Source organism: Urocampus carinirostris, chromosome 15 (genome assembly GCF_059441175.1).
Source record: "Urocampus carinirostris isolate Australia breed hairy pipefish chromosome 15, RoL_Ucar_1.0, whole genome shotgun sequence".
NCBI classification, from domain to species: domain Eukaryota; kingdom Metazoa; phylum Chordata; class Actinopteri; order Syngnathiformes; family Syngnathidae; genus Urocampus; species Urocampus carinirostris.
In genome coordinates, this window is record NC_142363.1 from 14,736,479 (window position 1) to 14,761,326 (window position 24,848).

The 24,848-nt window shown below is 39.3% G+C and overlaps 1 protein-coding gene across 7 annotated transcripts in view; it reads right to left on the minus strand.

The window, feature by feature from the left end:
• Positions 1–24,848, minus strand: part of unc79 (unc-79 homolog, NALCN channel complex subunit) — a 96,049-nt gene that overhangs the window by 24,652 nt on the left and 46,549 nt on the right. For 2 of the 7 annotated variants that reach the window (XM_088353989.1, XM_088353982.1), the window contains exons 19-35: positions 24,451–24,678; positions 23,719–23,854; positions 20,676–20,755; positions 20,450–20,598; positions 20,213–20,370; positions 15,564–15,745; positions 15,282–15,483; positions 11,284–11,466; positions 10,121–10,189; positions 8,758–9,050; positions 8,484–8,666; positions 6,604–6,766; positions 4,943–5,092; positions 3,661–4,869; positions 3,378–3,479; positions 1,886–2,183; positions 349–489 (exon numbers count right to left, since the gene is read on the minus strand). In XM_088353989.1, the coding sequence (XP_088210115.1) occupies positions 349–489; positions 1,886–2,183; positions 3,378–3,479; positions 3,661–4,869; positions 4,943–5,092; positions 6,604–6,766; positions 8,484–8,666; positions 8,758–9,050; positions 10,121–10,189; positions 11,284–11,466; positions 15,282–15,483; positions 15,564–15,745; positions 20,213–20,370; positions 20,450–20,598; positions 20,676–20,755; positions 23,719–23,854; positions 24,451–24,678 (3,926 nt within the window). The remainder of the gene's footprint in view (positions 1–348; positions 490–1,885; positions 2,184–3,377; positions 3,480–3,660; positions 4,870–4,942; positions 5,093–6,603; positions 6,767–8,483; positions 8,667–8,757; positions 9,051–10,120; positions 10,190–11,283; positions 11,467–15,281; positions 15,484–15,563; positions 15,746–20,212; positions 20,371–20,449; positions 20,599–20,675; positions 20,756–23,718; positions 23,855–24,450; positions 24,679–24,848) is intronic. The other 5 variants (XM_088353988.1, XM_088353987.1, XM_088353984.1 and 2 more) reach the window with 5 other exon arrangements.

Below are 24,848 nucleotides of genomic sequence, written 5' to 3' on the forward strand. Positions count from 1 at the left end.
CTCTACAGACGCTCAATGCAGTAATGCCTTACATATTCCTCCTTTTGAATTAAAGCAACAATAGATAGGAAATACTCCTTTATAAAAAAAAAAATGTCCATGCAACGAGAAAAAAAAAGTACTGAATGGCTTGACTAATTGCTAAATTCCAAATACTATCACTGATTCTATTATTTGTGTAAGAAGTGTGCGCCAAATCAGATTCCTTGGTCTCACTATCGCCCTCGGCTATGAGGCAAGAGTATTGCATGCCTCACTCTATATCTGCAGACGCTCATCACAGTAATACGTTCTACTATGTGCTAATTGCACTAATAATATTCGTAATATAGTGTGAAAATTCCCTACCGGCCCACTGACTGCATGATGTCCAGGAGCATTGGAGCAGCTAAATCAGGACTGAGGTGGATGAACATGGAAAGCACCACCACTGCGAGGCCAAGGGTCTCTTCATCGTATTCTTCTAGAACGGCCGCACAATCCCGACATCTGAAGAAGTAGAATGGAAATACAACACGTGCCTCAACTGACTTTCAAATTGTGATTAATTAATGCAAAGCAAAAAATATATTGTTAGATAGTTTAAATTTGGATAGAAATTAAATATATATTTTTTTCCTCATTGTAAATCGCAAATGTACAACCTAAATGCTATCCTGTTGGTGCAAGAAAGTTTTTAGTTTTATTTATGATTTATTTATTCCATCATCTTAATAGATGTTTTTAAAAATATAAAATAATAATATGAGGACATTTAAAAGAACATCAAAAAGTAAAACACTTCTAATATTAAATATTAAAATACTGTAAAATGATTAGTTTTAGTAATAAAAAAATGATAAAAATATGGCAAAACAGTTAATAATAATATTAATAATTATAATAATAACATTAAAAGCTCTAAAGTAGCAAATATTAACTATTGAGTTCAAGTAGGCTTCAATTTTTAAAGGTGGTGTCAGCAACATGAAATTTTGCAACTCTCTGCAGCCATCTCCTGGTTTAAAATCATGATTGCAGCCTAGGTCAGCTCATTCCTCAAGTACTAATGAGTTCTTCTTTTTTCATCTTTTTGGGGTTTGGATTGGTGTTTGAACTATATTCGATACAGGCATTTTTTTACTTTTACCATTTTAGCGCTACATCAATGAAAAAACGTGAACGAGCATGAAATCACTCTCTATTCCTATCCCCCCCTTCCAGCTTCCTAATGTGTTGTGAATCCAGGAACAGCAGTGCTAAAATTAAGATAAAAGTAAATAAGTGAGGTGAACAAAAAGTTATAGAGGCTCTTTGAACTCAGTAGGGCATTGTTAACAAATACTTGATAAGGAAAATATTTTTACTTTCAGCTTTTTAATGACACCTTAACGGTGGGGTGCGGCATTTAAAAACTTAAGGTTTCAATCATGAATTTAAGCCAGAAGATGGTAGCAGAGCAACACATGATTTGCGTGCATTTCTAAGACGCACTCAAATAAAGTCTTATTTTTTTCATCTTTTGGGGGGTTTGTTCCGCACCAAATAGGCCCAATAACAGATAAACGCAGTGAAAAATAAAATATAAGAGTTGTTTGAACTCAGTTGAGCATTGTTAACACATACTTGATAGAAAAAAAACATTTTAATTTCAAACTTTAAGGACACCTTAAACGACGCACTCCACCCTGGACTCAAATTTAAAGATTTAACTTTTGTTAGCACATACACTTTTTGATTGCATCTTTGGTTGTGTGTCGGATGGGGGCTTCATTTTAGCTACAGTACATATGCCCCAGTACCAATACTAGTATCTGTATTTGTGATACTGATACTAGTATCGGCAATTCCTATTAATCAAGAAAAAATCAATAGAAAATTCTAGGCTAAAAAGGCCTCAATTCACCTGTCAGACATTAAAGTTGGCTGCTCGTCAATGAATTCTTCCGGTGCAGGGACGAACATGCTGACTGTGCTTGGTGCGGATAGCAGACTGGTCTTTGTTGGTCCTGCAGGAAACAAAATCGTCAGGACAAAAAAACAAACAAAAGTTGTCAGGACAATCAGAATTGGTGCAATGACACAACCTGTGTCCCAGGTGCTGATGTTGTGCGGTGCACTGGACTGATGCTCCAGCTGCCTTTTCATCAGCTGACTCATGGTTAATGCCCCCAGAGAACCTCGCTTCACCTGCCGGTACTGAGCTAAAGGGTCACACAAATAATATTTCATTTAGAACTATCTATGAGAGCAATGAATGTCTCAAAAACGATCAAATAGATGGTAAGTCCAAATTACACGATTTAACCTCTCTACTTATACCGAGGGTTTTTTTCCCTAACAAATTAGTAAACACAATCCTACACTCTGAGTTCTGTTTCTCTAGATCAGGGGTCTTCGACCTTTTCAAGCTGAGACGTACTTTTTGATACTAATTAGTGCAAAGGGCACCCAGCTTAACATGCTTTTCAAAATAATAACTTCTCGTGGTTTTACTGTCATATGGTATTAATAGTTTAATTATGTGTGAATTTCCCTGCGGGGATGAATAAAGTATCTATCTATCTATCTATCTATCTATCTATCTATCTATCTATCTATCTATCTATCTATCTATCTATCTATCTATCTATCTATCTATCTATCTATCTATCTATCTATCTATCTATCTATCTATCTATCTATCTATCTATCTATCTATCTATCTATCTATCTATCTATCTATCTATCTATCTATCAATCTATCTATCTATCTATCTATCTATCTATCTATCAGCGACAATCTCACAATGACCAATCACTGGTGAGCTGTTTTCGGACCGTTCCGCTGGCACTTCAGCTGTTCTTAAGGGGCACCCTGTTGCGCCTTGGCACCAAGTTGGAGGCCCGTGCTCTATCTTTCCCTTTTCTTCTCTTCCCTCTCTTGCCCTTATCTAATTTGGTCACTCCCAAGTTCTATTTTCCTCCACACAAATGTCATTGGTCTTAATACCCCCCCGTTTTTTCCTTTTATCACGACTTCTCCTCTTTCCTTTTTCCTTGTCCCTTTGGTTCTTTGCTAGTGCATTGTCTCTTCTCCAAGCACTTGTATCACTGCTCTCTTATTTATTCGGTGTACCAAACCCCTGACTGACCTCTGAGATTACAAAAAAGTACAAAACAGATTACTGCTAACTATTAAACTGTCTACTTCACTGCTTGAACTAACTGGATCTCCGAATCTTTCCCCTGTCTATTTGACTACGTTTGTTTGCCACTGGTGTTTTGCAAACTGTTGCCTCACTGCCTGCCTTTCTGTGTAATCTGCCCTCATAAAAGACTACCAATTAATCGTAGTAATCTGTGCTTCAGCATCCCGAGTGATATCAATACAAGTGAGCAATATTGGAGAATCCAACCGGATACTGAAGAGCGGTGACTTGTTTCAGGCATAGCCGCTTCGAGTGTTGGCGCTGAGGAAGATTCCCGTGGTTTTTCCAAAGTAGACAAAGCTTTGTGATCTGCAAGGTAAGAGAAATTGTGTCAGTGAATATTCTGATAGAGTTGTACCGTAATATTGGCATTGTTGCCATATAGCCAGGTTATACGTCGTCTTGTCACATAATCTTTTTCTGTTTCTCAACCAGTGTTCTGGGGCCACACTAATGTACTGTAAAACAGTTTTGTATGTTTTCATCTTACCTGAGTCCGTGGCCTGGTCACTGCCAAGCTTATCAAATGTGTTGAACGAAATGTCCAAATATTCCCTCTGGATGGCGCTCACGGCAATCTTCCTCTGCTTTCTCTGCCGAGGAACGATCTGTATTTTGAACTCTGCTTCGTCGTTGTCGTCTCCTTCCCCCACTTTAAGTTCTCCATCCTCTTCATCAACCATGTCGTCGTCCTCCTCATCATCTCCGTACTCCTCCTCGTCATTGCTCCTCTCTGGCGAGGACACAGGTTCTGCTTTGTCCTCCGGGATGTGCAAGAAGATCGTCCTACTGGAAGGACTGGATCCCTCGACTGTCCCGAACGATTCGTCCAAAGAGATTTCAGGAAGGTGCGGAGTCTTCCTCAACAGGTCTCGCTTCTGCTTCAACGTCATGATTGGGCTATCTTGGCAGATATTTTCCAATCGCTCAGAATAGTCCAAAGAGCTGGAAGGAGTTAGTTTCTTTTCTGGAATGGCTTCACCCGTCAGAAGGTCTGTGATCTGTGAGCAGTCTTCAACACTCACCTGCACCACAGGGGACAGCCGCAACGTGTTACTACTGGCGGGGGACGCCAGAACTTTTGGACTGCCAGTGAACTTGGACCCAGTGATGGCGCTGAGGTCGAAGTCCTCGTCGCTTTCAACAATCCTGAGCGGCGGTAAAGATTCAAACACTAAAGAGTCACTGTCGGACATAGAGAGCAGGGAGTGTTTTTCAGGAATGGAGGTGCAGTCTGAGGAGAGGTCAATCAGGTCTTGGTCTTCCTTCCCTGCAGTGCACTCCCTGGCTAAGGTGCGGCCCAGCTTGTCCTCAAAGGTCTCCATGCAACTGAGGCGGACTTCAGGGATGACTGGTTTGGAGATATCGGACTGGCCGCCCCTGGATCCCCTCCTGTCTGCCGGGTCGCTGCCCTCCGCCCGGACCCAAAAACCGTCAGAAGATGCTTTGCCGTGTCGACGGCCGTGGCCTGGGGCCGACGGGGCGGTAGGGGCTGGTTGCAGGTCACAGCGGTCGATGCAGGATTTGCGTCGGTGCTCGTCCAAATTGAAGAGAATGGAGTCTGTGTTGGAGATGTCCAGAGACTTCTGCTTGTTCATGGCCTGCAGACGCTTTTTCCTGGTGCTCTCCTCTCGCACACAGTGCAGGATACTGTCCTGAAGTGCGCTGGCTTCCCGGTACTCTGACAGCTCAATTTCACCTTAATGAAAAACAAGGAAAAATATTAGTTTAAAAAGACATCTGTAAGCAGCAGGAAAAAATTACAGTATTACTTTTTTTGGCATTCAGCTCAACTGGTTGATATTTCACAGACTTGCTGCCGCCGATTCTCTTCAGGCGGGCAAAGAAGGTTTGCGACTCCTTGTTAGCTGCCCCCGTGGGTGTGTCATGAACATCAGATTCATCAAACACGCTATCCTCTTCTAAAAAAACACAAAAAGGAAAACAATCAGTGTTGAATATTCCATAAAACGGGGCAATACCTCAGTTATCCTGTTCATGTCAGTCGCAGTGAATTAAGTCAAGTCAAGTTATGTTTATTTGTATGGCCCTTGATCACATTTAGTCAATACCGATAACGTCAATAGCCGTCAATGGCAGCGAAAGAGTGAAATAAGTGTTATTGTTCTCAAGGAGGGTTTATTGTGTTCTGTTTTACTGCAAAGCCCATTACTTATTTTGGTCAATTCACGCGTAGCACTGCAAAAATAAAATGCATTTAAATGACCTTACCCTAGTAGGAAATGTTGGTTATTTTGAACATAGTTTTTTCCACTACAAGACATTTTAAATTTGTTTTCTAGTAAAATAAGAAAGGCTGTACCTAAAATAACTAAATGATCTTATCAGCGGGGAGATAATTTTACTTCTTTTAATACTTTTTTTGCTTATTCTGGTAAAGAAAATACTCTTAATATATTTTCTTATTTAATAAAAACAACAATGTTTATGAATAACTTGATAACTGAAATATCTCACAACATTGGCAGACATTTCTTCTGATTTTAAGTATTATTGGTATTATTAATAGATATTTTGTCATTTTTCTTATTTAAAAAAAATAATCTTTGAAATACATATAATAATGAATTCAAAACACAGGGTGTCTCAAAAACTTTTGATATTTTTGAGGTCTAAATATCATAGAAAGCACAAAATTAAGGAAAATTAAATTACAAAGGCTTAATGTTGAAGAGCATAAGATTTATTCCACCACATCCGAACAAGAAACACAAACGGATGTGGATTATGTGAACAATTTTACAAACGTCCAATATGTGCACCACCTGAGACAAGTAAAGTCAGTAATCCACGTCCTACCAAATACTCTGAAGCATATCTTGGGTAACAGCAGCATTTTTCTCTTTTTATATACAAATTATCTGCCCGTGAGTTATTACAGGGAAATAAAGCTATTAATTATTTATATTTAATGGATATCAAATGTTTTCAAACACCCTGTATTTCAAATATTTTCTACTGGTTAAAAAAAATCACACTGGAAAAACAATCTGTTAGATGAGACGGTTTAGTCTTTTTTTAAGTGCACATTTTCGTCGTATGTTCAAAAACAAGATAACATATCTTAAAATACAAACATTTATACTTAAAATGAGAAAAAATGTTCAAGCCGATGGCAGTATTGCTTATTTTTTGCAGTCTGACAATAAGAGAAAAAAGACCAAACTTATTACGTATTACTTATTAAAAGTATTTAAGAATAGTGAGTATAAACAGAAGTTGAACATGACATTTCTATCAAACTCTCATCTTAAATTTCTCACTGTTCCACTTTAGATCACATTAAACAATTCTGTAAGAATTCTATTAAATGATTAATTGATTTTGCAAGTGTGACTTACGTGCACTTTTAGGAATCATGACTTTTATTTTTGGGAGTCACAAAGTTGGCCTGCAGGATAAATATATTAACCTTTTTCTTTTTCACTGTAACGGCTCATGTTGGAGTTGTCGCTGTAGAGGGGGCCGGCGGTTGTGTGGGGACGACAGCTGTGATATTGAGCGTTCAAGGTGTTGATGGTGATGTAGATCAGATGGATGACAACTTTACTCCCATCCATTTCTCGGTAAGGATACTGAAACATTGAACATATTTGAAAACAACTTGACAGTGATGGAATGTACTTGCCTAAGGTAAATCTAAAATATGTTCAATAATTGTTTAATTTTCCACAAAATTGTACTAGAAATCAACAATACCAATGAAAATTGCCTATATGAGCCGCCAATGGCCCTACATTGGAAAGATTAAAGGGACAGTGTGTATTATGTGACCACTAGATGTGGCTGTATTGTGTAGTGCAGGGGTCGGGAACCTTTTTGACTCAAAGAGCCATAAAAGCAAAAAATATTAATTTTATTTTGGGAAAGAGCCACACCATATATTATGAGACAAATGTACTAAATTGCTAAACCCGCGCCCCAGACAAAAGCTTAGTCTTCAGCACATTTATTTTTGATGATTTGATAAAAATTATGAAAAGAGAATAATGCCAGAGCCCCTGTCCCAAAATCAACAAACATACCACTTTAAACTTGTCTCTTTCTTGCAATGACTCAAGATCGGTTAAACTCCTTTTGACCCTTTTTTATCATACATATTGGTTTCAAAACCAGATGCAAGCATTTATTTTGTAAAAACGTCACAACATTCTGAGAATAGGGAGCCTTATGTGCTTACCTTTGGCGAGAGATGGGAGGGAGTGCTTGCACTTTTTGCATAGCTCCACCCATTCCTCCCACTCACCCAATCAAATGACTAAGTTCTCTTCCGGTGTTTTGGCGTATTTACAGTTCTGTGGATTCATCATAAGGTATCTGAACACTGAACACAGATTACATAGTGAACTTTTATATAAAGGATTCTTTAGCGTTGTACAGCTAAAACGAGTTTTTTTTCCCCATTTTTTTGTGTGACACCTTGACTGTAAATTGTAGTGAAAAACGTGCCATATATATACTGCGAAGTAATCATTTGTCAGTAAGTTTCGGTTTAGCTTTACGTGTAACTTGATAGGATAGACGAAACAACTTTTGGACAAGATGGAGAAATTTTGCATGCAATCAAATCTGTCTCTGAGCCACAGATACTCGTAGAAAGAGCCATATATGGCTCGCGAGCCATAGGTTCCCGACCCCTGGTGTAGTGCAACAGAAAATGAAAGTTAAAAACCACAAGGAAAAATACAAACAACGGAGTTTCAAAGTGACCAAACCACATCATTTGTGCCTAATTTATCAACCCAGGCTTTCGCAAAGTTTTTGTTTTTGCCAGCACCTTTGTCAGAAAGATGCCAGTCAAATATATTAGTTCCCTCTAGGTGACGGCAGACCCATCGCCAGAGATCCGTCTCAAGGAGTGTTTATCTAATTCATTTAAAAAAAATAGTAATCGGGCTTCCAATGGGGAGACAGAAGCCCTTAGTGGGAAGGGTTAGGCAAGCTAGGGCCCGCCCGTTGCAACGGGTGTGGGTAGGGCTCATGTAATGTAAAATAAATGCAAATTTTTCACCCTAAGAATATTTTTTAAATTGCACGTTACTGATAATTCACACAGTTTTTAATATTATTCACATCGAAAACTTTTTTGAAATGAATAAAGTTCTTCTAACAATAGGAAGCGCTCAAAAATACACAATGTCCCTTTAACCAGGAAAGCCATTATTGGGAAAAAAATCAAAAATCAAAGTGATCCAGATATTGTATTTAAATGACTGAAAATCTTCATTTTTAGTGAGACTTTACTATGTTTATCAAAATGCAAAAAATGGTTATAAATTCAAAGTTGTGTACCTTATAAAGAATAACCAACAAGGCTTTGAGCCACATCTGTCTAATGTGGGGCCTCAGTGCCCAAAGTGAGCATCGTGGTGGATGCTGGAAATAATGTCTCAACTGAGGACATGTGCAGTACTTCAAGACCTGCACCACCAGGGGAAGCAGCTGCTTCCCTAAACTGATGTTATAGTCCATAACCTGCAGGCAAGGACATTGAACTCTTCAGTTTGCAGAGCACACACTATTAAATTGGTTCCCATTATTAAGTGATATCATAAAAGTTGCTGACCTGTGCAATGCCGGCAATGAAGGCATTGAAGCAGGTGGAAGTGCGCATTTTCTGCGGTGCGATCATGAAGCAACCTTCCTGCTGGTCGTAGCCGAGCAAGACGTAGAGGTGACGCTTGACTGTGTTGAAGGCCTTGGCGCTGCCGATGTCGGCCTCTGCGCTGCTCTTGTCTTTGGCCATGAATTTCATCAGCACCATAATGAGCTGGTGAACCGTCTGGTGATCGATGCCGACATCCTCCGGCAGAAGGTCTCGGATGATGCTATCGTCTTCTGGGGAGTGCGTCTGACCTGCTTGAGAGTGGAGAAGGCGTCGAGGTTTTGTAGGTTGTCCCTTTGCTGATAATGTTAGATGATGACTTAGCCACACTTAGTTTGTCTAATCCAGTGGTTCTTGAAACCTAGGGGTTCGGAGAGTGAATCTCAGGGGTTTGGCTGAGCCCCTGCCGCGGAGGTCAAGACACACCTATTCATTATGTTTATATGCAATGACATGCCCCGCCTGTTCATTACTGGCCAAAGATGATCCTGTGGCATTGCTTGGCTAATCAGCACTGCATGAAATTTAACACATTCAGGGGGGATCCAACAGGTAGTGTCATCGTATAACGTAGTGTAATTAGTTTTTTTCATATTTCAATCCATTCTAACCATGTCGAGGAAAGAAAGAAACTTGTTGGATGAATATGTGGTTATGAATTCTCATATATCACAAACAGTTTGGGGAAATAACAATGCAATTACTCATGACAATTTAAGATTGTCTTTAAGTCACTCCTTTATTTAGCTTGTCCATAGCAGTTACAATGTCCCTTTTGGTAATAATTGTAGGTGGCAAATTGATTATTCAGGTACAATAGCTCTTATGAAATAAATGTTGATATTACAATGTCGCTTATGATGTTATTATAGGATCGTATATTTAGCCACTCCTAGTTTGTCTAGTCCTTTGCAGTTACGATATTACACACATTTTCGATAATGGAATATCGTAAATTGCTTGTTCAGTTCCAATATCCCTTATCAAAATCAATGAAGATGATGTACTGGTATTAGACAAACTTAGTTTGTCTAGTCTTATACAGTTAATATGTTCCTTTTCACAATAGTGTGTCTATTGTGATTTTATTGTAAGATTGTGTATTAGCCACTTCTGTTTTGTCTTTTTACGTGCAGTTACTATAACCCTTTCGACGATAATTTTTTTATCCAGTCAGGATATCCCTTGAGATGATAATATGGGAATTGTTGGGATAATTTACTCGTATTAATATAACATGCTGACTTGAAAAAAATTGCTATGTTCCCACCAAGACCAAACCTATGCCCTTGGTTTAATTATGTTCACATTGGTTACTGTTTACCTGGCAGGACTTTTTCAATCATATCACCGAGTGTTGGGGCAGAGTGTTCTTGCCTGGTGAGCCTTAGAGCTACAAAAATACAAAGAAAAATCAAAGGAGTTACAGAGTAATTATTGACCAGTGATCTTAAACAAGTGTGCCAGGGTACGCTAGAGTTCTAGGAGACAGTGTCTAATTTGCCACAGGGAATTACTCAATTTTGTTTTGACCAAAAAACATGCCATTGTTCAGTCACGTTACTTTCTTCCAGTTATTAGCCGAGTAACTGTAACTCTTTGGCTTCGATTGTTTCTCCTCCACCGAAAAAGGGTGTCAAGCAGTTGGTTATAACTAATTTCCAACGGGTTTACTTATCAATTTCCTTGTCCACATTTGATAGATTATATATAGGTTATAAACCAATAGATAGAGAACAATGTAATGCTATAATTTTTGATTTAAATAGTACATGTAAATAAAAGAGTGGTAATGATTACAAATATGAATAAATGCATCCAAAATCACGCACAGCTTCTGACCCCACAGCCAATCTACAGTGCGAGTGAGCGTAACAGTAACATTCGATATATAGCTCAGAGGGTGAAGTGCTTGTCTTGGTATAAAGAGGTTGCAGATTCCTCGTGTTGTGTCGGAGTGTCCTTGGGCAAGACACTGAATCCATAATGTCCCCGATAAACAGGTAGTAACCTTGATGCTGCTATCAATATGTGAGTGTGTGTAAATGGGTAAGTGTGAACATTGTAAAGCACTTTGGGAGGTCTTCATTGACTTGTAGGTGGCAAATTGATTACATTTAGCAGCAAATTACCATTTTTATGTCATAATTATCTGTTCATTAAGTGGTACAATATATTGTAAAACTATATTTTAAGATTACAATGCAATATATATACAAATATCAATAAAAGTCAAAATATTGCAGAGACAGACAGACAGACAGATACCTGCTGAGCCACCGTTACCAGGAATGATAATAAAAGGAAAACTTTTTACTGTCATTTCAGGCAACATGATCATTTAAGCTTTAAAAGACACATGTGCCCGGAAATTTTTAAAACACTTTTGATGGACGGTGGGTCTTAAAATCAGGGAAGGACGAGAAACTGATGATAACATCACACGTTGAAGCGTAAAGGAAAATGTGGCCGATCAGCACTACTTACAGAGTCGGTTGCTCAGAGACTCAGGGAGTGAGAACGCTCGCTTTGATTGTGGAGGCCCTCCCTTCACGCTGTCGCGCAAAGAACGCACACTTTTCTGCTGGTTCCTTGCAAAGCGGGCACGGCGAATCTTCCACATTGCTGCGTCGCTGAGGTTCGCCACATTGGTTCGCACTGCCGTGATAGCTAGCAAGAGACAAAGTGCATTGGCGTTTACATTATACACACACTGCAAAAAAACAGGGTTCCTACAGCTGAAGTCAAGTTAAATTCAATACTTTTGAGGTCTTTTTAATGCCTTTTGAAATCACATTTAAGACCAACTCCACAAAAAAAAACAGAATTGAAAGAAAGCAAAAATAATAACATAACCCCCAACACAAGAATTAGAGACAATATTAAACAAATATTTCACTTTTTTAAATTACATTTTTGGTCCAGTTTAACATTTTCCATTTGAAAAACCATAAATCTCACTGATGTTTACAGTACATCATGGATCCTCAGTAACAGATAACTACTAATTCCCAAAACGTTTTCTGCTACATTCATGAAACATTTTGATCATAATGCATAAAAATGAGTTCAAACAAATATAAATCTTATGTGTTCACAGTTTTAAGACTTACGGATATCGGATTTAAGACATTTTAATACCAATAAGGCCTTATTTTTTGATTAATTAATTAAATGCCTTTTAAGAATTTTCAAGGATCCCGGGAACTCTGAAAAAAAAACTTTAGCCCTTGGGCACTATATCTTGCATTTTAAAGGGACAGAGTGTCTTATCTGGCGCTTCCTAGTGGTCAAAAGAAAAACTTAATTCATCGGAAAAGCTCATAGTTTGAGAAATTTGCATTTGTTTTACATAACATAAGCCTCAAGTCGGGCAGCACGGCGGCGCAGTGGTTAGCGCGTGTGCAGCACAGTTCTGAGGTCATGAGATCGAACATCCTGTGTGGAGTTTGCATGTTCTTCCCGTGCTTGCGTGGGTTACCTCCGGGCACTTCGGTATCCTCCCACATTCCAAAAACATGCATGTTAGGTTAATTGGCCGGTCCAAATTGTCCCTAGGTGTGAATGAGCGAGCGGGATGTCTGTCCCTGTGTGCCCTGCGACTAGCTGGCAACCAGTTCAGGGTGTCCCCTGGCCACTGCCTGGAGATAGCTGGGATGGTCTCCAGCACCACGCGACCCTACTGATGATAAGCGGTGCAGATAATGGATGGATGGATAAAAGCCTCAAGTCAAGTCATGTTTATTTGTGACGCCTTCAATCACAAGGAGTCTCATAGGGCTGCACAGACACCAGCCCTTGATCTGAAACCTACAGGAGGGCAAGGAAAAACTAAAAACCTTAGTATGAGGAAAATAAGGAAACCTTGTAAAAGGGACAGCACATGAGGTAATCCCCCTTCCAGGATGACCAGGCTGCAATGGATGTTGCAATACACAGACACCGTCAACATTAAACATAGGTCATTCATAAGCTATAAAATATAAATGTGTTTTAAGCCTGATGTTGCAAATCAAATCTCAGGGGGCAGAGCATTCCACAGCACCGGAGCCCGAATAGAGAACGCTCTCGAACCCGCGGATCTCTTCTTGGCTCTTGGGATCACTAGAAGACCAGCATTTTCAAAATGAAGGCTCTGGACGGGAACACAGTGGGAAATTAAATCTGCAAGTATGTCCTTTGTGTGCTGTAGAAGTAAAATTCCTTTGCTGATGTTTGGCCTTTATTTCTACAGTTACTGTGGTGGCTTGTGAGGGCACACTTGTATTGTGGTAAGATTGATATTTCTAAAGGGAGCTGACATAATTGTCCACAATCTTGCTGTTACGGGTACCCGAAAAAAAAGTTCACAAAATGATGGGCAGAAAAATGAGAAGGAAAAAAAGTGCTGTTTGGTCGGAGTGAGTCGGCGATGTTCGTATTCATTCTTGAGGTTTAGCATTCGTTTTGGGTTGCAAACACACAACTCAGCAACATCTAGTGATCACTTTTAAGTGCCATTTTTTATCTCATCTCATCTCATCTCATTAGCTGCACCGCTTATCCTCAGTAGGGTCGCGGGGGTGCTGGAGCCCATCCCAGCAATCATCGGGCAGTGGGCAGGGGACACCCTGAACTGGTTGCCAGCCAATCGCAGGGCACACAGGGACAGACAACTCGCTCGCTCATTCACACCTAGCGACAATTTGGACCGGCCAATCCACCTGAAATGCATGTCTTTGGAACGTGGGAGGAAACCGGAGTGCCCGGAGGAAACCCACGCAAGCACGGGGAGAACATACAAACTCCGCACAGTAAGGCCGGTAGCTGGATTTGAACCCACACAGGAGGTTCCCAAGACCTTAGAACTGTGCCGCACACGCGCTAACCACTGCGCCGCCGTGCTGCCCGCCATTTTTTATATTTTAAGATATTTTTTTCTGGCAAACAACAAAAATATTTACTTGAAATACTGAATAATGGCCTCAAACCTTTTCCTATCATATGTGTTTTTTTTCTAATCTTGGTGGGGAATATTTTTTATATTCAACAAAATTAAATACCATTCATTAGATACGATCACAATGCTAATTTTATTCGAGAAAAAAGATCAAATATCTTGAAATGAGATAAAATTAACATCAAATGTGCACACGTTTCTGCAGTTGGAGTAACAAATACTTACAGTGTATTCATATGTTTTGCATACATTGTTCAATTTAACTATTTTTTAAGATGTCTTATATGTTCCTGTTTCCTGAGTAAATAGGCAAAACGTGTACTTGAAATAAGCAAAAGTGGTTCATCTAGCAGATGGAATATCGCTTCGCTAAATTTATAGCTCACAAATTTTTACTTAATTATTATCTTGTTGGTTAATTATTTTTTTCAGTAAATGAGCAAAACCTCCTGCCAACTGCTCATATATTTGCTGATTTAAGTGTAATAGTCAAATAAAGGAAGTGAATTATCCAAAAATACTATATTTTTTTGCTGTATACAGTACAGTGCAAAAAGTAAGTTATTCTCCTGTTGGCAGTAATTTCTGCACATTTTGTCTTTTTTTTCTTACCTTAGCATTTTTCATCCTGTTTTTCTATTAAAATCAAAATAATCATATTTAAAACAGGCAAATTATGTTATGTAAGACATAATACCTGAATTGGTGATAATAAATATCAAAATAAAAAAATACACTATGTAAATGATGAGTAGATATTTTCTCAGCGTACAAGAAAAAAAATCTTTAAATTGGGGGGAAAAACTACATAAAATTAGGAAAATGTTCTGCTAATGCGTCAAGAAAGAAAGTGTAGAATTTATTTCCAAAAACTTAGAAAATATTATGCTATCCCTTATATAAGATACTTTTTCTAATCATAAGGATATATTTTTTTCAAATTTATTAAGAGAGACAAGATACAGTATCTTGAAATAATTGCATATTGTAAGGGAGTTGATAATTTCGATATTTTTGTTTTACTGGTTGCTGCCATCTCCTGGCTTGTGTAATCATTGCAGCCTCTTCCTCTCCATTTGTTGCGCATGCAAGTACGTGCATCTTCAAATAAACAATAATTTTTTTAATCCTCCTTAGGGGTTTAGCTTGGCATTTGGACTGTACTTGAAGCCCTTTTCTTACTTACTTACTTACTTTCTTGCATGTAGCCCCACTAACGAATAAAAACACAAGATCCTCTGCTCCCTGCCTCTCCGAGTCCTCCTATCTAGTTTGTTACGCCCTGAACAGCTTTGCTAAAAGTAAGATAAAAGTGGACAGGCACGGTAGTAAGAGTATAAGTGCTCTTTGAACTCAGTTGGGCATTGCTAACAGATACTTAATAGAGAAAATTTTCGACTTTCAACTTTTTAAGGACACCTCAAACAACGCACCAGACCTTTAAAGTGACACTTTTTTTCTTCCAATAGTGTAAGAATTGGTTTGCAGTGTGTGTTGGTACTGCTAAAAGTACAAATAACATTAAAATAAAAAACATTAGTCTCACTTGTGGGGAACGGGAACTCCTTGTTACAATCCAGATGCAACTGAGCCTCCAGCGATAACGTCTCGAATCGGTTGACGAAGAATTCCCAGCTGAGGGCGGGAACGTCTTTCTTCAGGAAATGAAGAAGGAGCAGTTTGCTGAGGATGACGGGTCGATCCCTCACCACGGTGTCAAATTGGAAATCCAGGCATAAGCACAAGCCCTGCATAGCACGCGCATATAAAACACATCACAGAATAATTGTTCCCATTCGAGAAAAGTTTCTGGATTTAAAGTGTTCACCTGCAGAGCCGGCCTCTTGATAGTGTCCAGCAGCAGTCGAGCTCGGGTGGCCACCGCCGGGTTGACGTCCTCCACCGAGGCCAAAAAGCAGCAGAACGCGTGTGCCAAAGAGTACTTCAGTAGGTGGTTTTTAGTCACAGCACCGATATCCAGGAAGCGGCACAGCACTGCAACTTTCTCCACTAAAAGAATATCAAACACATTACCGTTTTTCAAAACAATCACATTTAAAAGGGCAGTGTGTAATATTTGACTGCTAGAATTAGCTGTATGTGTCTGACACCAGAAACGGAGACAGGACCCACTTGCGTTTGTTTCTCTCAGTTTTATTTAGAAGGAGGAAAAGGCTTGCACCCACGATCCGGTGATCATCGGTCACGGGTAGCAGATCGCTCGGAACGCGGAAGTGGCACTTGGTGAGCGAAGGCAGGGTCGAGAGCGGGGGAAGAACAGGTCGATGGCCAGGACGGTGGAGCAAAAACGTAATACGTAATCGAGTTCAGAAAAGGGGTCGGAGCCGGGAATCAAACAGGAATCAGGACAGTAGAAAGTCAGGGTCGAAAAGGCTTGCCTAGCAGGAGCTGAGGTTTGCAGACGGACTGACAACGGGTGACAGGAAGACGGGGGTTTGAAAAGAGATAAGCAGCCAATCAACGTCCGAGGCAGTTGGCGCCAAAGGAGCAGACTCAGGTGCCTCGCATCAGTAATCATGACTGTATGGTGCAATGCAACCGATAAGGAGTGCTAAAAAGCAAAAGAAAGAATACAAACTATGGAGACTCAAAGTGACCCGATGCACTATTTTACTATTTATTTTCTTGTCCAGCCTTTTTCGAGTTCATGGAGCAGCACGATGCCAGACTATTATGTCAGCTCCCTTAAGGTGAGGCTCATGTTATGTAAAATAAATGCTAATTTCTCGACCTATTAGTATTTTTATATTTACACATATTATTAATCTCACATAAAAATACCAGTACAGATTTTGGGGGATTTTTGTTTTTATGCAAGCATGGTAGGACTGTCTCAGTTATTCATATTTTTATTGACTTTTCAATATTGGAACAATTAATATTCAAACCTGTTGGAATGCGATATCGGCCTTAACTACTTACATACCTAGTATGCGATTTTTGTTAATGTTTCCTACAAATTTATTAGACGTTGCTAAAGAACATTAACGTATTAGAAATCTTTAAACAGTAGGCAATGGCACTAGAAAATGTTTCAACTAATTATTCGCTAATTAGGAATTGTTTCAACAAAATCACTATGTGGTATCAATACCAATTAATTGTAGATTTTTAAAAAATAACACTAATGAAATGAAAATGAAATGATCTGCATTTTATATAGCGCTTTTCAAGTCAATGACTTCTCAAAGCGCTTTACAATGTGCTCCACATTTCCCAATAGCGGCCTTGCAGCCATGTAAGGCGCTAACCTGCTTATTGGGGGTATTAGGGGTTCAGTGTCTTACCCAAGGACACTTCGACATGTAACACGGACGAGCCGGGATTCGAACTGGGATCCCTTGATCCCAAGACGAGCGCTCTACCTCCTGAACAATTAAAAAAGTATGAAAAAAATGTAGAAAAAAAAATATATGACAAAGTACTAAAGAGGGAAAAGTTTGAAAATACACTGTGAAGTGCCTAAAAAACAAATTTCAAATAGTGAAAAATGTACTGAAAAGTATAAAAACTTATAGTAGTAAAATGTAAGTAAAAGTATGAGAATGTACTAAAACAAACTGAAGAGCATAGAAAAAAAGTACAAAAACTAGTGAAACGTGTGAAAAAGTACTAATAAATACTGAAAAGTTCTAAAAAAGTACAAAAAGTATTAAAACGTATAAAAAAAAGCACAGAAAAGTATGAAAAGGGACAAATGTAGCAAAAGTACTGAAAGGGATGACAAAGTACAAAATAATATGAAAAAGTATTAAAAGGTTGACAAAATACTGTAATGTACTAAAAAACTGAAATATAAACGGGAGCAAAATGTATTCTAAAGGAAAATCAAAGTTCTAAAAGTACTAATGATTCGACTATATTTGATGAACTGTATACTTAAAATATCTTTCCTGCAGTACCTATAATGTATTTTCTTTACGTTACAACTTTCGTAAATATGCAGCGAATACATACATTCTATACAATTAAAAATGGTTGTTTATATACCAAAGTCGAAATTGTGAATCACACACGAGTTGTCGCCAACTCACGGGATTTAAAATGGTCATCTTAAATATTTGCCTTAACTTCTACACTATACAAAATCAACACTAGATGTCAGTGCAGGCAGAAAAAAACATTTACATGCCCTGTTTGTCATATCACACTCGAGTAAACATGACCACTGAATCATAAGTACTCTATTTATTTCAGCTTAAGATTACTTTGGGCTTTAGTCAGACTGAAAAGATCACAGTAATACAAATCTAAGTATATCATCACTTGCCAAGAAACTCATAAATCCACCATGCTACACGAAAAACACCAGGACGGTATCATGTCCTGTCCATCCGGATTTTCTCAAGGTCGACTTGCACTCATACACAAGGTCGTTTAAAAAAAGAAGTTATATCCAGCCTTGAAATCCTATTTGCTGAGTGTTCGAGCCCCACCGTAACCATGACAACAAGGGAGGAGAGGTGGGCTGTGGCGTAGGACGTATGTTATATAAAGCCATAGGTCTTATTCCAATTTTTCTCTGACATTCTCATTTAGGTGTTGTGTGACATAAGGTGTAGTCATTTGAAAATATACCATCATTTTCCAGATTATGAGGTGAACCAAAAACCCTAAATTTGCCCCGAATTTGAACATGCGCCTTATAATTCGGTGCACCTTGTGTACAGACAAAATCGAAAATGCATATGTGTGTATTACCATCTTTGTGCAAATACTGATTAGTCACTTATTATCACTTACCACAATTGCATGACAAAGGTGGCAACAGGGATCAAACCTGGATAGCAACAGTAGGGCGCTGAATCTTAACCACTAGGTCACTAGTATACAGGGATATTCAATAGATTTGATCTGATTATCACACCATTTTTAGTCATGGTGTTCGGATACAAATGTTAAAAAAATGTGATTTCATATATGTATACAATTTTTTTTCGCTTTATCTCAGCTCAAACTAAGCAATGCATGTGACAAACGTTGATGAATCCGTGCGGCTATGCGCTTATTTATATCTTACAGAATGGCAGAATTACTTCCCACAATGCTTTTTACTTCATTTAGTGCAGAGTCTTGTGAACTTTGTAAATACTGCGAGTCGGCGATACTATACTGCTTTTCAGGTGTCCCCGACCTTTTCTGTACCAGAGACCGTTTTAATTTCTGAAAGTACTCTCACGGTCCGGCCCAATAATTTACATTTACGTGGCAGGCTGCAAATAGTGTGATGATGACATAAGACCTAATTCCTTTTATTATGTTATCTGTATCCCTAGTAGTCCACCGGATAGTATCGAGCGCTCTTCCCATTGAGATACTGGTTCAATTACCGTTGCAGTTTTTGCTATTTGTCACAATTGCCCATTGCCCTCACCTGTGCCTGCTCGTTTGGTGCCAGCTGCTGCTTGTTGCCTGATTGGCTCCCCTGCTATTTAAACTCAGTGCTCTCATTCACTCCTTGTCAGTCCGTCAACGAACCTCTGCACTTGGAAGACATGCATTTTGACTCTGTCCGGTATCCTGCTCGTGTATCCAGTATCCGGTATCGATCCCGTCTGTCCCGTCCTGTCCAGTATCTTGCTCGTGTATCCAGTATCTGGTATCGATCCCGTCTGTCCCGTCCAGTCCGGTATCTTTTTCGTGTATCCAGTATCTGGTATTGATCCCCTCTCTCCCGTCCTGTCCGGTATCCTGCTCGTGTATCCAGTATCCGGTATCGATCCCGTCAGTCCCGTCCTGTTCGGTATCCTGCTCGTGTATCCAATATCTGTTATCGATCCCGTCTGTCCCGTCCTGTCCGGTAGCTTGCTCGTGCATCCTGTATCCGGTATCGGTCCCGGCCTGTCCGGTATCTTACTCATGCATCCTGTATCCGGTATCAATCCCGTCTGTCCGGTATCCTACTCATGTATTCAGTACCTATTATAGATCCTGTCTGTCCCGTCCTGTTCGGTATCTTGCTCATGCATCCTGTATCAGGGATCGTCCCGTCCTGTCCGGTATCTGCTCGCTTATCCTGTATCTGGTATCAATCCCGTCTGTCCTGTCCGGTTACGATCTCGTCTGCCCCTGGCTTCCTGTTTTACCGCACCTGACTTCTCTGTCTCACTTCTTCTGCCTAGCGATCGCCGAATCGCTGGCGTTTGTGTTCCCGCGCATAACTGCCCCGTTTCCGGAAAATAAAGCTTGGTGTGAATACGTTATGTGTTTGGGTCCACCGTCTGTTCTGGTTCTGACATTATTCCGATCAGCGTTATAGTTTGACTGATAAATCAATGCTCGAATATGATACCTATTTATTTATAGTGCAACCCTCACTTCAGTTTAAAATATATACACCTTATAGTACAGTGTGCCTTTTACATAAAAATACAAAAGACCAATTTTTAGGGGTGTGCCTCATAGTGCGGAAAATACGGTAGATTCAAAAAATCAAATCAAAACATATCATTTTACCTGCTTCAAATCGTATTTTCCAGTCTTTGCTGTTGAAGTTGGTGTTAATGAGATTCCAGAAGATGTCGGCCCCGTGGGACAATGAGAGGGCGTGAAGAAGCTGAGGCACGGCCAGAGAGGCCAGCTGGCAAAATTCCGATCTCAACATCGACCACAGACTGAAGGAGAACATGTGAGGGGCATTCAGAGTTTTCAATGTATTATTCAGGGTGGCGGGAGGTGTCATGGAGTACATACCTTGGGATGAGCATTTTCTCTTGGATGTAGGCCAGAAACTGAGGGTGGTCCTTACGGGCAAAGTATAAGCACTCTCCGTGCAGGCATAAAATCCTTAAACAATTTAGCATGTTAAATAAGATGTCGGGCTCTTCAAACTTGGACATTTCCTGAAAAAAAAATGGATCCATAAATCGGACTTATCAAAAACTCCTTTAAATCAGTATCTGTCTACGTTGAATTTTACCTGCAGGACGGTGTATATAAGCTTTAGAGACACAGGAAGTTGCTGGTAGGAGAAACTTTTATCTGAGTTGTTTTTCAAAGCTGCAAGAGGAAAATGTCCTTTTTAGATGTCAATTGTCCAAGCCAGTCATTTTTCCTACTATGAATTACATGAATAGTATATCAAAGTGAGAATTTTGATAGACCAATTATACCCCAATGGCAGAAAAATGGAATTATTTAAACAACTTTAAAGGGACACTGTGTGTAATATAAAGCCTCTTAGTGAACAATATTATTTTAAGAATGAGTAAAAAAAACATAAGCTATGACATACATTTTTAAAATAGATAATGCATTTATTTTACATAACATGAGTTTGTCATAGAGGGGGCTGACATAATTGTCTGCCATTTTGCTGCTAAAGGTACCCTGAAAACCTAAAAGGCTGGGCATAAAAAAATAGATGAAAAACGGTGTGGTTTGGTCACTTTGAGTCTTTAGTATGTACAGTATAAATCACATTTCAGTTCTGATTACAAAACAGCTACTTTCTAGTTTTTTGACTTTTCCTACTTTTGATGGATAAAACTATAAAAATGTATGAAATAATGACGTGATTTCCAAGAAAAGCCTACAAAAACACTGATTTAAGAATGTTGGATTTTTACCAGAAAAAGTTGAAATATCTTGAAATTAGAAAATATATACAAAAACAAAGCATTTTTTTAACAATGAGGTAAGAATGTAATCGTTTGCAGTGTACTAACTCATCCCTACGCATTTAAAAGGATTTATATAAAAAAAAAAAAAACGTCAAACGATACCCATTGCTACAGTGTCATGCAGTCAAGGGAGCAGGTGAGGCATTGGCTCACCTTTCATCATGGAAGTATAAAATTTATGATATATTAATTAATTATATTTAACTTCACAAATTTTTGATTTCTGCTGCATTTCCACATTACATTATGAATATTATCAATACAGTATGTAATGTGTTTCTGTGCTGAGCATCTGCAGAGTGAGGCAGGCAATTCTCTTGTCTCATGGCAGAGGGAGGTAGTGATACCAAGAATTCTGATCTGGCGCAAACCTCAGCCCCAAACAATAGAATTAAGTTAAGCAGGCTAACAGCATGTCGAGCCAGTTGTAATTTTTTCCTAGTTGTTTTCATGATGGAGGATTACATATCTATCAATGTTTATACTCAAAAAGAGCAATATTTGATGTATTACTGCGCTAAGGCAGAGTGAGGCTTGTAATTCTCTTGCCTCATGGCAGAGGGCGATAGTGAGACCAGGGTTTCTGATTTGGCGCACACATCAGCCTCAAAAATTACAATTTGTCATAGTATTAGCATGTTATCAGCGAGCCGAGCCATCCAGTATTTTTTTTGTTGTTGCAAAAGGGCTTTTTATCATGATGGAGGATTACTATCAATAAGAGGTAAGATCTTGGGCCTGGGCCGAAATTCGGCTTAAGATGTCAATTTTCAAGTCGGGTCGGTTCGGCTTCACTTGCGCGTTTTTTTTTTTTTTCACTTCTTGGAGGATCTACACAGCGTGCGCTTACTTTTACTCAAGTAATTATTTAGATAAAGAAATGCTTACCAAGCAGTTTAACTCAAAATCAATCAATCGAAATAAATGTTCCTCCTCAGTGTTGGGGTGAAAGACGCGTGGCTTCCTGCTTTCACCTCCCTCACGTAAGAACTAATTTTTGCTTCTTGCCAGTAGCTTACAAGCTTTGCAAACTTTCTGCTTTTTGGCTAAATATTTAACTATCTTCAGCTTGTAGTCTGCATAATTTGATATTCTTTTCGGTGCCATTTTGTTCAGTTACACTTTCGTTCGCTGCACTGAGATACGCACTTACCAACCGTTCATTTAGGGCCTAAATGAATGAAGTGTGCACTGCAAGTGCACCGCCTAAAATCCAAGGTACTTGGCCCCAAGTCAACCCCAAACTGCGTAGTTCAGCCAGCCAGAGTAAAGATCCGTGTTTACTTTGGTGGCAAATTAAAGCTTCAGGTTTATTTGAGACTCAATCATCAAATCAAGTTAATCCATCGGGTTCGGGTTTATGTACCCGCAACTCGGGTCGGGTCGGGCTGAATTTTTTAGGCCTGATCTTACCTCTACTACCTTTTGTTTTTATTCAAAATAATTGACTATTTATGAGATAAAGTAAGACAATCAAAGTTTTTTTTACTATATTATAGTTTATATATTGCTCTCCTGCTCTGCCGAAATGATGTAGTTAAATCTATTTGTAAATCTGAGTGTGCCTCACCAGACTGTTTTCTATTAAGGTCCAAAAAGTTGAATCAAATGAATAATCCACAAAACAATGTAAAACTGCCTTGTGGGTTATTCATTCGATTTAACCAATTTTTTAAGTTAGGTTTTTAAAAATTTAGGGTTGGTTTATTTTGACCAATTTTAATCGGTTTATTCTAATAACGCAGAAAGTTGACCCAAATGTATAAGAAATGGAAAAAAAAGGAAAAAAATAGGTTGCTCTGCAATGGGTAATTATTTGATCTGAGCCAATTTATTGAAGTTGATCTAGTCCTACTTGATTTGTTTTTCAAAGCCAATTTTTCATTTATAAGTTAAGCTCTTGTTCAATACTACAGTACATATATTGCTTTCTTGCTTTGCTAATCAAATGATCAATAACATGTAGCTTCATGTATTTGTAAATCTGACTGTGCCTCACCAGACATTAACTTTACTGCACTGCATTGCTTCATTAAGGCTGGCCGAAGACTCGCTCACACCCCATGATTTTTTGTTTGTTTATTATGTTCGAGGTCGCTATAAGGCAAAGTCAGCCCTACAAAGCCTTTCTGTAGCATATTTATGAGAGCTTGTCACATTTTATATTCTCATACAGTACATTATTCCAAGAGGCATGACAGAATGCATACCCCCTTACACACACCTGTCACTACTTGAGCAGTACAGAGACTGGAGCTGTTGTTTATTTAGCCACAAGTGCCGTGTTTTTCTATGCACAGTTTGTCTTGTGACAGGATTCTTGACGGGGACGACACTTACGTGCAGTATCAAGAGAGCGGTCTTCAGGATTCTCTGCGTTTGCCGCACCGGGGTTGTCTTCTTCTTCGCTTCCGTTCTCGGCTCCGAGGGCGAAATTCGGGAGCAGTAATGTTTCTTCTAAACAATCCGTCGGCTCCTGCAGAGAAAATAGCTCACGTGTTTATCATCCGTAAAGAAGGGTACTTTACCTACATTGACCATTTTATTCTAGACTTCAGTAGACACCGAAAATGGGGAGAGAAGACATCAATGGATTCTGAACATGGAGGACAGAGATTAGCCTTCAGATGAGAAATTTCCATCCCTGTTCTAAGGCCATACCCTGAGCCCCCTTTTTATTAAATCTTTGAGGTTACAATAAGCAGATTAGTCCTAAAAGGTGTGGAAAACAAAGAACAGCAACATGATTGGCCGATAGCAACAATGATGTAATAGTTAAAACAATGAACAACAGTGTGCAATAACAGTCAAAATAAGGAGGTGACTTCCTATGTTGTTTCCTTTCAAGTGTCCAATATTAAAAACAGAATAAACCTATCAAATATTTTAGCTCATTTTTTTTGTAAAAATGGGTACTTAGAGTGAGAGAGTGTATTATTTGACCACAAATTGTCGCTGTATTGTGTAGAGCAGTGTACAATCCTTTCGGTTTTTTTGTATTTGGAGTGCACGTTATTTAAAAACCTGACTTCCTGAATATTCAGTAGGATGAAAATGAACACTGCGCCTCACCACTAGGCGTATCTCCTCCCGGGGGGTCAGCCTCTCCAAAAGCTCGCATCCCAGCTGGTAACAAAGGATGCTGGACTGGCAAAGGCTGCACTCCAGGGCCTTCTCATCCTTCTGGCAGGTGTGCGAGCCCCCCCATGGGGCTTGGAAGACATTGTTGATGATCCCCACGATATCTTTCCCCAGGCTGGTGTCTAAACCGAGCATCACGCCATCATCTTGGAGCTCCATCTGGGACAGAGCGAAGATGAAGACAGGGAAATGATTGTTAAAAAGGAAGCAGAGCACGATGCATAAATCTCAACATCCCACCTGTGGGCATTGCTGTCGTCGCTTTGAGTGACGACTATATACAGTGCCTAGCAAAAGTATAGGCCCCCCCAAGAACTTCTTATCATATT